The sequence below is a fragment of the Rhamphochromis longiceps genome, linkage group LG20 (genome assembly GCF_057381845.1).
Source record: "Rhamphochromis longiceps isolate RC_006_pf linkage group LG20, R_longiceps_female_GT1.1, whole genome shotgun sequence".
NCBI classification, from domain to species: domain Eukaryota; kingdom Metazoa; phylum Chordata; class Actinopteri; order Cichliformes; family Cichlidae; genus Rhamphochromis; species Rhamphochromis longiceps.
In genome coordinates, this window is record NC_140576.1 from 16,674,295 (window position 1) to 16,686,404 (window position 12,110).

Below are 12,110 nucleotides of genomic sequence, written 5' to 3' on the forward strand. Positions count from 1 at the left end.
AAAGGTAATAGCAAAAATAACTAAAATCGAAACTGCAACCTTGTACAAATCAAATTTGCTGATTATTTTAAACAGCTTAAAACAACTGATGGGAGAAATGAAAAAAGAACATTTTAGTAACTTAAATTGGGATCAATCTGTAATCACAGGAGGGCTTAAGTAGAAGAAAATGGTTAATATCTCATACTGTTTAATTGTCGCAGTTTTGTCTTGGAGAAACGGAATAGTTAAAGATTTTTCTCTGTGTGGTCGCCTATTTAATCTTCAGACTGTAAGATGGCCCCACTTCATTCCAAATGGTAATGCTCAGCTATCAGTTTATTAAGGAGACACCATTTGAAGAAACTCATCACATATGAATGGTTTTGAGTAATAACACACTGCAATGATGTAACATAACAGAGGCGAGTCTCAGGGTGGTGGTGGAAGTGAAGAAGATGAGGACTTGTGGTTCTCTGAGTGACAAGAATGAACTGACTGGGAGCGAGACTGAAAGGCAGAATAACAGAACAGAACTGAGATTTAAAGGACAAGGAATAGAGGCTGATTGATTCACAGAAGGCAGGCAAAAGCACTGTACCAGAGTGATGATGGCAGAGTTTCACATTATGGGAAAGACCAGGTGACAGAAAAGAAAGGATTATCAGCCTGAATGCCCAGGGATGCAAGCAAACGAGTGAAAAGACATATTCCTTATTTAACTTAACAAAAACTTTAATCCTGTAAGATGGGAGTATCCCTAACCGCAAGTCTACACTATCACAGTTACTGCTCATCGTTAGCGGTGATTTAGACCCAGTGTCTGTCTCTGTGTCCTTTTTGGGCAGTTAGCATAAATTAACTTTCATTTTAATAGTGACAGGGATAAAAACTGCATGTGTGGAGCCAAACCAGGCAAATATTTAAAAAAAAAAAAAAAGCAAAGCAAAACCAAAATAATCCTTAAAAATGTTTTTATGATTTTGCCCCAAAATATGGTTTTATAAAGGCTTTTCCACTAGAAGCTACACTTCTAGCACCAGCTTTGATGTCACATCTCCATTTCATTGTCTTTGCTTAGACCTCACATGGTCTAAGCAAAGTCAGGCTCTGAGCCACATCTCCAGGAGTGTGGCTCCGAGCCTGACTAGCAATGAAGCAATGGCTGAGTGTTTTTGCACTCCTGTCAATAAATATCTGTGGACTGTCCGCGAATACAAGTTACTCAGCTACCAAAATGACTTTCTCAAGCATTACATGCACTCTGAGTTCTAAGTGAACTGAATGAATAAAACATGGACCAAATTCCAGGTATTTAATATAGTCTGTTGCCAAAAAACAAAATATTTATTTTTTATATATGAAATCAACTGTGCTCTAAGAGCAGTCCCAGAGCAGAACAGATTTAGACTACTTAATTAGATTAGATTACAGTTCTATTTTGAATGTAGCGATTCTGACTGGCGTGGGTTGGTGTTCACAGGTGAGTCTTAAGACAAGGCAACCAGTTGTCTTATGAAAAAGTAGTATTTATCTATTTTTTTCCAATTTAAAAGTACAACTGCTGTGAAGAAAAGACTACTGAGACAGAAAAATAAGCAGGCAGACCATTGGAAATTCACACTTTGCTCTGCTCTGTCTTTGTGACACATGGAGTAAATGAGCAGATGGTTCTCTGTGTGTGGTGTTCTCACTGTAACGCACAGAGGAACCTTGTGATGGGGATACAGTTTATGATTTATACTGACTTTATTCAAGCTGGTTATCACAACACCCTGCATTGATATGTCATGCTACATAGATTTATGTAACTATTGTTTGTTCTTCTGCAGGCAAGTGAACCAAAACACACCTCTGGATGTTTTAGGACTCGAATGATAGAAAGCATCAGACCTTCCTTCCACAAACCTAAACTAAACTAACCTAAAAAGAACAAGCCAAATGTGCTTTTTAAGCAATCAAAACTTGTGCTGTGGCACCTTTTTTAATTCTATGAGTTATTTTTATCAGTATTCTCTCTCCCCAAGCATTCGCAGCAGATGGCCGCCCTTCGCTGAGCCTGGTTCTGCCAGAGGTTTCTTCCTGTTAAAGGGGAGTTTTTCCTTCCCACTTTTGCCAAAGTGCTTGGTCACAGGGGGTCATATCATTGTTGGGTTTTTCTCTGTATGTATTATTGTACGATCTACCTTACAATATAAAGCACCTTGAGGCAACTGTTGTTGTGATTTGACACTATATAAAGAAAATTTAATTGAATTAAAACTAGTGGTGATACTGTTTCCAAACCTTAATTGATGTGTGTTATTGTAGAGTTTTTACCTCACAGTATAAAGATGATGTGACTGTTAATGTGATTTGGCACTAAATAAATAACATTTAATTGACCAACATTGAATCTCTCTCACACACACACAAAATACTTGAGACATAAAATAATCAGCTGTTCAGCTTTTGTAATTAGAAGAAAAATGACATCTATGAATCAGTCCATAAAAAGATCATTATAAAAGAAAGAGAAAAAAAAACAGTACCAAAAGAAAAAAAAAGACAATATGAATTTATAAAGTTGTCAAAGATTGAGAACTTATTAAAGAGCACAACAAGCAGGATTGCATATATACATTTACATGACAGCCACACTCCTCAACATCAGCAGAGTACATAACAACAATGCTATCAGAGAAAAGACACAGACAGGAGGAGAGTTTGTTTGTGTAGAAAGGGCAGCATTCTTGTTATTCATTTCAAAATTAATGCAAAAATAAAAATATGATAAATATAAACATATTATAAATAAATAATGAATTTAATGTCAGTGAATAAAAATTAAATACAAGAGTTTTTATGCAAAGCTGCTTTGGCACATTTACAGACAGTATTGTGATCATTAGATTCAAATCAGGGACATTTTTAAAAATATTGCATGTTGTGCTAATTGAGCATCACCCTCAACATCCCAGTGTTCAACTTACTCTGTAAAAGGCTCTGTCACACCAGCATCTAAAACAGCCAAATGTGGGAGTAAAGAGTCTCCACAGAGCAAGGGTGGTTCTAGTTCCTCAATCAGTGAGTTTCTACATCTACATAAAGGTACAGTGTGCAAAATATCACCACTAGATGTCAGTAGATTGCAGGAAATTGTAATCAAACTGCTGATCAGATGGAAAGTGTGATTTTTAAGACATTTGAGCCTAACATTAGCGAGCATAAGGTTAGCTTATAACCAGCTGCTATTGTTTAGCTGACTTGTTTTTACTTGATAAGTAATTTAAAGAATTTAAAAAAAATAGCATTGTGTATATTTATTTCAGTGTTTATTTAAGAATTAAACATTCTTTTTTTAATTAAATAACTTAAAAAATTATGGTGCCAAAGTCACTTCAATCAGGTAAATCTGCAGAACTTTTGTAATGGAACATTTGGCTTTGAGTTTAGATGCTTTGATTTCTAAATGTCTATATGGTATTAGAAGTCAGTATTGTAAGCATAGTTTGATCCACAAACTATATATTAACGATTAATGTAGTTTACTGGTCAAAAAAGTACATCCAATGTGGATGTAGCTGCATTATTTTTAATTACCACCAGGGGGTGACTCGTGTGGTTGCAAAAATAAGACTAGAACTCTGTGGGGAAAAGGGTTCTTTTCTGCCTGGATCTTGATATGATCACAATAATGACTTTTATGACTTTTATGCTTTAAACATTAATTTAACTTAAATTTAACTTTAACTTTTATTTATTAGCAGGGATGGGCATTTACATCAAAAATAGAACTTCATATTTACTGGTCTCCTTTTGACGATTCGTTGACAACTGCCAACCCCAATCTTCTTTCACATGATTGTACATAGTTGTAGTAGACTTGCACCATGCTAACTTTACCTTGTGTTTGCCCTGGTCCACATTGATGTTTTAGAACATTTTGACAGAGTTTCTAAGTAGTGATGGGATTTCCAGCTCTTTTCGGCTCCGAACCGCGCCTAGCATCCTGGAGCACTTCTGTTGTGTTTTGTACGTTTTTTGGAGTTTTTACGTGTTTTGGAGTTTGTACATGCTTTGTCTCTAGGTGCCACCGTAAATATACACAGCAAAATCTCCAGTGTTAAATTAACACTAGAGAGTGTCTATATGGGTCCACACCTCTGAGTGTAAAATACAACACTGTTGAGTGTTAAATTAACACTTTTGACAGTGTCATATGTTTAAAAGTAACCTAGTCAGTTTTGAAGATTAACAATGGCTAACACTGAGCAGTGCTGATTTTCTAACACTGGAAAATAACTCAAAATGTTAGAAATATTCCAGTGTTAGCAAACCAGCACTGCTCAGTGTTAGCCATTGTTAATCTTCAAAACTGACTAGGTTACTTTTAAACATATAACACTGTCAAAAGTGTTAATTTAACACTTTTCAGTGTTGTATTTAACACTCAGAGGTGTGGACCCATATAGACACTCTCTAGTGTTAATTTAACACTGGAGATTTTGCTTTTATTTATTCACTCCACATAAAATGTAACAAATAAATCATATAATACAAAAAACAACTATTCACATTTCAACTTTTAACTATTTAAATTTTCAGCTTTTTCCTTTTAAACAAATTTAAAGTGAAACAACACAAAACACTGCAAACCACAACACAATTAAATACAAATTAAAATATGAAAAAAAAGAAGATGCACATTCTCTGTCATATGGGCCTGCATGAATAAACTTTCTGAATCCTTTATCATCTGCAACTGAAAATAGTTGTGGATGATTACTACACCTTTCTAATGTGACGTTGTTGTCTCTTTCTCTCTCTCTCCCTCCTACTCTGTTCCTGTGCGAGTGTAACTACCGCCCCTCCCCCCTCTTCCCAGCACAAAGCACAAGGCTCCCGTGCGGAGTGAAGTGGGAAAAAAGTGCGAGAGAGAGGGTGAGAGAAAGAAAAAAAAACTTATGGCTAGTGATAAGGATCAAATGATCCGGCTCTAAGAGCCGTTTCTTTCGCGACTGAAACATCACTAGTTCTAATCCACTAACGCCACCTTCTGGTTGTAGAGGTGCATTGCAAATTGAATGGTAAATGGACTGATTCTTATATTGCGCTTTTCTGCTCTTCCAGAGGACTCAACGAGCTTTATACAACATGCTACGTTTTTAAGTGCTTTCTAGCTAACATTCAGCTCCACATTCATACAATTTAGGATTTAGCAACTTGCCCAAGGATATTCGACATGCAGACTGGGGCAGCCGGGGAGTGAACCACCAACCCTCCAGTCAGTAGATGACCTGCTCTACCTCCTGAGCTACAGCGACCCCATGTGCTGGTAAAAACAAAGGATTTTAATAACTAATAAGTGCTTTTGCTTTAGGTTTCTAGCTTTCATGTTTTACAGGGATGATCAATTGTGCTTTTTGTGCCTAGACAAGTCAACAGGTTTTTGTGAAAAAGGTCTGTTGGTCATGGCACAAATTCTTGTGGCAAAGTTCATCATATCTGAATAGGTTACAGATTTTAAATGCTGCCGTTAACACACATTTTCATTTGTTTTAAATGGGCAGCCAAGCAATTTCCATGGGCAAGAAGCATTAAAGAAAATATCAATTAATTGGCAAACAGAGCAATAATCTCTATACAGAACTCTCTATTTCATCTGAAATACATCATAGTTTTGTCTTTCTTGTTTTATTTCAAACTAATCTTTATTATAAGACCATAAGTGGTGCAAGTCTTCTTTATGCACGTCCAAGTAACTATATAGATATGCATGTGCTTTTCTAATGGAAAATACATTTGTGCTGCTATACTGGTGTGGTTATATTAATATATATAATATCCTGATAGTATACTGCACCTTCAGCTTCTTAGACATTTTATTGTGTTTTGAAATAAATCTGAACATTTAAGTGGCATTAATCATCAGGTTACCCTCAGTAACCTACACAGACCTAATGTTGTTTTAGAATTTACCACCAGTAATTAGAATATATCACTTAAAAAGGGCATTTGGGTTGTTGCTATGGCCCTTCAAACTGTGATTATCTTGTTTCCTTTATTTGCTCTTAAGTTGTAGCTAAGAGTAAATAAACTGCCTCCAGTCTGCCTGCAGTAAACTGATTTTGCCTGATAGATTTTAGAAAGAGAGAAAAAGAGCTCTGCGTCAGTGTATGTAACTCTCTGGTGACAAGGGCATAAAACTGTTTTTAGCACTCTGAACGTGAATGTGACCACAGCAGCCTTAATTCCCGTGAATAGAAACAAGTTTAAAACAACCAAAACTCAAACTGAGAAAGTAAACAGAAAGTACCTTGGACAGCAAGGTGACTATAATCACTGTAAGTGAGGATGGAGGATGATCAAGCATCTCTGAGGACACGCCCACTGAAGCAGCATTTTATTACTCTACTGTTTATTGTGTAGCTAATGGAGTGAAGGGAAAAAAATCAAGCATAGAGTAATTTCAGTAAAGTCATGAAGCTAAGGTTAGTTACTGACATGGCAGACCACAATGCTGGAATCCCTTCAGGACAAGACCTGTGGATAACTGTGGTGATAGCATTGCACAGATCTTTCTATCTGCTGTGACATATCTTAAAGTGATTTACCAATAACTGTCCAAATCCAAGTATCCAAAACCAGAAGAGATTTACCTAAGAAGACTGGAGGCTGTATTTAATCTTTAAGAAGTTCATTGAAGTAAAGAATTAAGGTTCTAAATAGTCTTACATTTCAAAACATCAAAAATGTGTTGTGCATTTGTTAATGTGGGATACTGAGTGAAGATTGATGAGAAAAATAAGGCAATATTTCCCTTTTGAATGTCTAAAAAGTGAGTGTAGGTATGAGCCTTTTACGACTTTTGGCTTTAAATGACTCAAGCAATATGAAGTTAATTTGGTTTTATTAATACTGGCTGTGGGATCTCGTAGAGTATAACATGCCATTGCTTTGTCTGTAGGAAAAAAAAACAAAATATGTAATTTTGTTCCAGTAATGTGGAAAATAACCGACCGGTATAAATGCTTTTTTTTTGTTCATACTGTAAACGCTTTGTATACCACAAAGGTCTGAGGTGTTTCATTGGTTCTTGAGGATTATTGAATTATGAAACACAAATGTCATGAACCTCACACTGTATGGAGTCAATTGAACTGATTATAGAGATCTGTAGAATTTTAGTACATAAAAAACTACATAAAAACCTGTGTGGCTTGGCCCTGCTACGAAACACTCACACCCACGCGTTCATAGCAGGGTTTTCTGTCAAGATAGCAGCATCTTAGACGTCATCACGTGCCATTGTAAGTCATGGTGTTTTTTGTGTGTGCATGAAGGCATTCTGGGGGTGTTTGTTACATACACATACACAAGATGATCCCTGCCATCATAGCCTGGCATGCAGGTTGACAATAACGCCGTCCTCAGGGAGATCTTTGACAGGAAGGTCGCTCAAGTGTTCCATGCTATGGTCGGTGTTCTCGCAGCTGCTTTGTGGTGACTCTGGGGGAGGCTGGTACAGGATACTGGCTACCAGGAAAAAGATGGTCCCCAAAACCTGAAACAGAGGAGGAATAAAGATGTGAAAGAGATCAAAATATGACAAATTTGCACAACTAATTCAAAGTTACTGACATACAGTCGGTCACTGGAATGTCAAAAAATTAGCTATAGCATAGTAAAGTGATATCATTTTAATTGAAGACGTTTAACAAAATATTACACTAATCACTAAAGAATTGTCTGCTATGCCTCCTCTGTGCCAATAAAATGAGTGGACAAAGCAAAAAATTAAGAATATTAATTAAACTAAAAAACAAACAAAAACAAAACTGAGAACACTGAAATGCTAATGTTGGTATAGTCAGAGGTTTATATACACTCATGGCTATGAATGTCAAGGAAAATTTGGCCTTTTAATGATTTCTTTAAACTGTTCTTTTTCTTTATTTAAGAGGATGATTCTGCAGCATACATATTTAAAGACTTTAAAAAACAGGAATTGGGTGGAATACATATACATAGATTCGCTTATTAAATCACGCAGTAAGTGTTGCTTACAATGTATTTGAACTTGTCAAGGCCAATACCTATTAATATCCTGTTAGTGATTTTGATTGATTGAAAAATAGAAACTGTTATGAATAGTATTGCATGCAAAGTATGTTTGTTTTAAACTTAGCTACTTGGTTATCTTGGAAAATATTTAGTAACCCTATCTGGTTTTATATTTCATTTAAAAAAAACACTATAAAAACATAAACGGTTAAAAGACATTTGGGAGTGAAAAAAATCCGTCAAACAACCTGTTCGCCTATGAATCATTAATACCTTATAGAGGATTCCAGCTACTAGTGTGTACTGGCTCATGGCTGAATTGTGATAAAGGTAGCAGGATCCCTGCTCGCCACACTTATCCTGCCACATTAAGCAGGATAGGTCAATCACTGAGCCAAAGGCTATGGGTCCTGGAATACCACCTGCGAGAAGAAAAAAGAGACAAAATGGCAGAACATAAAGCATTTTGATTTTGCATGGGCATCTGTGTAAAAGTTAATCTAAATAAAGAATGCACTTGGCCTACCAAGTGTGCGCACTACAATCCACTGGATACCAAGTCCAAAGGATCTCTGACTGTCAGGTACACACCTATGGAGGGCAGGGTTAGCCAGACATATTAGAATCAGAAACAGAATACTTTATTAATCGCTAAGGAAATTATGTGGTTAGAGTTGCTTAGAGAGAATAATAACAGTAGCACACTGAACTAAACAAATAATACAATAATTTATTAATTATCAATTTTATTTATAGAGTGTCTCAAGGTGCTTAAATGTATTATTAAAAATGTATTGTTTATTTTATTCACCAATTCAAATTATACTAGAATTTTGTTAAAGATAGACAGTTTAAGAAATACTTTGAAGCTTAGAGCTCAAATGAATGACATTAATAAATGAAACAGAGTGTGATACATATTTAGTACATTCAGAGGTTTAAGTGTGGCCACCTACCTGAGTGTGGCAGTGAGTGCTGGGATGCTACAAAGGAAGGTGAAGCTGATAATGATGAAAAGCAAGGAGAGGAAGGCTGGCATGTGATGGCAAGAGCTGCCACACTTCCCTGCCAGAGCGAAGCCTTCCTCATCCCATGACACATTACCCACCACACAGCTACATCCAGAGTACACCTAGAGGCGAAAACATAAGTCAGATATAAATGTATAATGTATAACTACTGAAACACACTTCAGTCTCTACATACAGTGGGCTATATAGTTATTGAACACGTTGCCAGTTTTCTAAGTTAATTTCTAAACATAATATTGACATGAAATTCTCCCCAAATGTTGATAACAACCCAACCAAATTACACATGCAAGAAATCAAACCATATAGATGTCCATAAATTAATATATGTGTGTAATAATGAGAATGGACACAGTCCATGAACATGCTTACTACTATGTATTTAATACTTCATACATAAGCCTTTGTAGGTGATGATGGCTTTAAGACACACCCTGTATGGAGAAACTGGTCACATGCATTGCTCAGGTGTGATTTTGTAGTTTTCGTTAACTTTATCTGTATTGTTATTTTAAGGTTGGAACTGACTCTTAAAGAGCACATTGTGACATTGTTTCCCTTTGTGTGTCCCCTCTATGTTGTCTTGCAGGTCCCTGGTAGGAACTGGACAATCTTTGCTTCTATCAACACCCGGCCTGTCTTCTCTTTCTTTTTGGGATATCTTCTGATGTATTACTTTAGGTAAATAAAACCTTATATTTACTCTATCATTCAAACACCTATCTGACTGCTGATAGCACACAAACCAAGGTTAGGTAAAGTATAATGTTAAGGTTCTTTTTGTAGGCAGGTGGATATTGGTTAGGCTTAGGCACCAAAGTTACTTTGACTAGTTCAGAGAAAGATTGTGGTTTGAGTAAAAATATAACAAGTTGGAACCCTTTTAACTGTTGCATCACAGGAACACTAAAGAGCATCTTGTGCACATCTCTGGGACACCAGTGGATTTGACTAAACAGCAGAGAATTTTTATCATAAAAATCAGAATAATCATTTATAAATATATTATGAAGTATATAAAATCTTGTATCTATCCATGTAATCAGTATGCAGTTATTCTCTTTTAAGTCTCTTCGAAGATATGATATAATCCTAAACATTGTACATAATTTCATATTTGCAATATTTTTTTTGCATCTCTGTCAATAAAATGCACTTTTTGCACTGCAGTAAGTGGCTCTGCTGCAAAATTCAGCTTTTATTCTAAAATGTATCAATGAAAGTGAGCCACAGAGGATTGTGCATTTTTCTGCTCCTGAGTTTGAAATAATTGTAAAATAACTCAATATTTCAAAACAGTCAGATTGCATCATTTCTGCAAAAGAAAAGATTTTAGCTTATCAGACACATGTGTATCACAAAGCCATCCCCTGTAAAAGCTCAGGCTTTCTGCTATTTCCCAATCTGTCTAAAAAATATGGTGTAATTTCCCCTGTGAGCAAAGTGTGAGCGATACCTGTTTGCCCGTTGAGAGTTGGGTGTGGTTAATGGAGGTGCAGCCAGCATGGCAAGGGGAGTAATACATCACACCGTCTGCCCCACACACTGGGTTGTAGAGCTCTCTGACACAACTACAGCCTGCATTACAGCCCACATCTAAGGAAGAGCTGCAGTTAGGAGGGAGAGAAAGAAGGACAGAAATGAGAGGAAACAAATGAGGGGAGAGCGTGATAGAACTGATGAGGATACATCACTAGAGCTCAGTATTAGAATGAACCACTGATTACTGTTCCAGTGATTGATGCTCACAATAAACAAAGCAAGTTAAATTGCAAAGTTTTTCCTTACACCGAGCCAAAAGAGAAAGCCACAAAGTCTAAACGTTTTCTAAACTCTTGGTTTCAGATTGTTGTTCTACTTTTTGTTCTATGTAAGAGGATAAATGTCATATAAACAGCTCTGTCTGCAAGCACAGAAGACTTCCAATCTGCTGATCAAACATTCTGTCAAGGCCAGTGAGAAGAAAGCTCGCTTACAGGAGCAATGTGCCCATTGATAAATGGGTGTGTGGAGATTAAGTAAAAAGAAACTGTTAACTACAACTAGTGTTTCTGCATGTACTGAAGCCGCACACATGCCCAGGGTACATTAGTCTTGGCCTTGTGTCCATCTGCAGAGTACAATACATCCTAAGTGGTAAAGCACAAATCCCCAATCTAATTAACCCTATAAGTTCAGAGTCATCATTGGAGTTAACCTGAACCTAAGAACACTTTGCAATCAGAAAATGTAATTTTACTTTTGATTAAACTGTTCTCCTAAGTCTTGGCAATCAAGGGACAAAGAAGATAATCATTCTAATGTATCTGCCTGACATCCTTCTCATTCAGATCAGTGATTATAATGGTTGGACTTGGATTTTTTTAAAAAGGCCTATCAGAATGTCTGTGGACAATATCCCAATGCTTTGCAAAGGTATCTTACTTTCCTGGAACTAAAGCAATACTTATATTCACTGGGTGAGTAGGCAGCAAGTGCAAGAACATCTAAAATAATCTCTGATATGGCTGGATGGCACTGAGAAACATTGGCACTGAGAAACATTGTGGTAAAAGATATCCAAATGAAATATGATTGGATTTATATTTAATTCAATTTCAATTCAATTTTATTTATATAGTTGCAAATCATAGCAACAGTTGCCTCAAGGAAGGTGAATCCCTGCAAAAAAAGAGAGGAAACCCCATCAGACGACGCCCTAGGAGCAAGCACTCCATTAAGCAGGAAGGGAAAATCTCCCTTTTAACAGGAAGAAACCTCCAGCAGAAACAGGCTCAAGGAGGGGGAACCATCTGCCATGACTGGTTAGGGGTGGGAGGGGGAAGTTTTATGGATTTATCGTAACATTTAATATTATATTAAATGCTTTTGTTAATATTTAATAATTTAATATTTATTAAAAGCAGTAATACTATATAACAGCCTTTTATTTTAAGGTAGCAATTTTTGTTTCCTTCTTAAATCTAAAGGGTAGCTGGCTTATTCCACTGCACTGCAGCTCAACACAAACAAAGTCCCTGTTTACATTTACACTGATATAAAACTTTTCTGCTC

The 12,110-nt window shown here is 36.4% G+C and overlaps 1 protein-coding gene across 3 annotated transcripts in view; it reads right to left on the reverse strand.

Moving 5' to 3' along the window:
* Nucleotides 1–2,367: 2,367 nt before the first annotated feature.
* The window catches only part of slco4a1 (solute carrier organic anion transporter family, member 4A1), a 32,460-nt gene continuing 22,717 nt past the window's right edge, over nucleotides 2,368–12,110 (reverse strand). For all 3 annotated transcript variants that reach the window (XM_085394543.1, XM_085394544.1, XM_085394542.1), the window contains 5 exons: nucleotides 10,513–10,663; nucleotides 8,982–9,157; nucleotides 8,552–8,616; nucleotides 8,299–8,447; nucleotides 2,368–7,525 (listed from right to left, as the gene is read on the reverse strand). In XM_085394543.1, coding sequence (XP_085250669.1) covers nucleotides 7,355–7,525; nucleotides 8,299–8,447; nucleotides 8,552–8,616; nucleotides 8,982–9,157; nucleotides 10,513–10,663 — 712 coding nt within the window. In that variant the 3' untranslated portion in view covers nucleotides 2,368–7,354. The remainder of the gene's footprint in view (nucleotides 7,526–8,298; nucleotides 8,448–8,551; nucleotides 8,617–8,981; nucleotides 9,158–10,512; nucleotides 10,664–12,110) is intronic.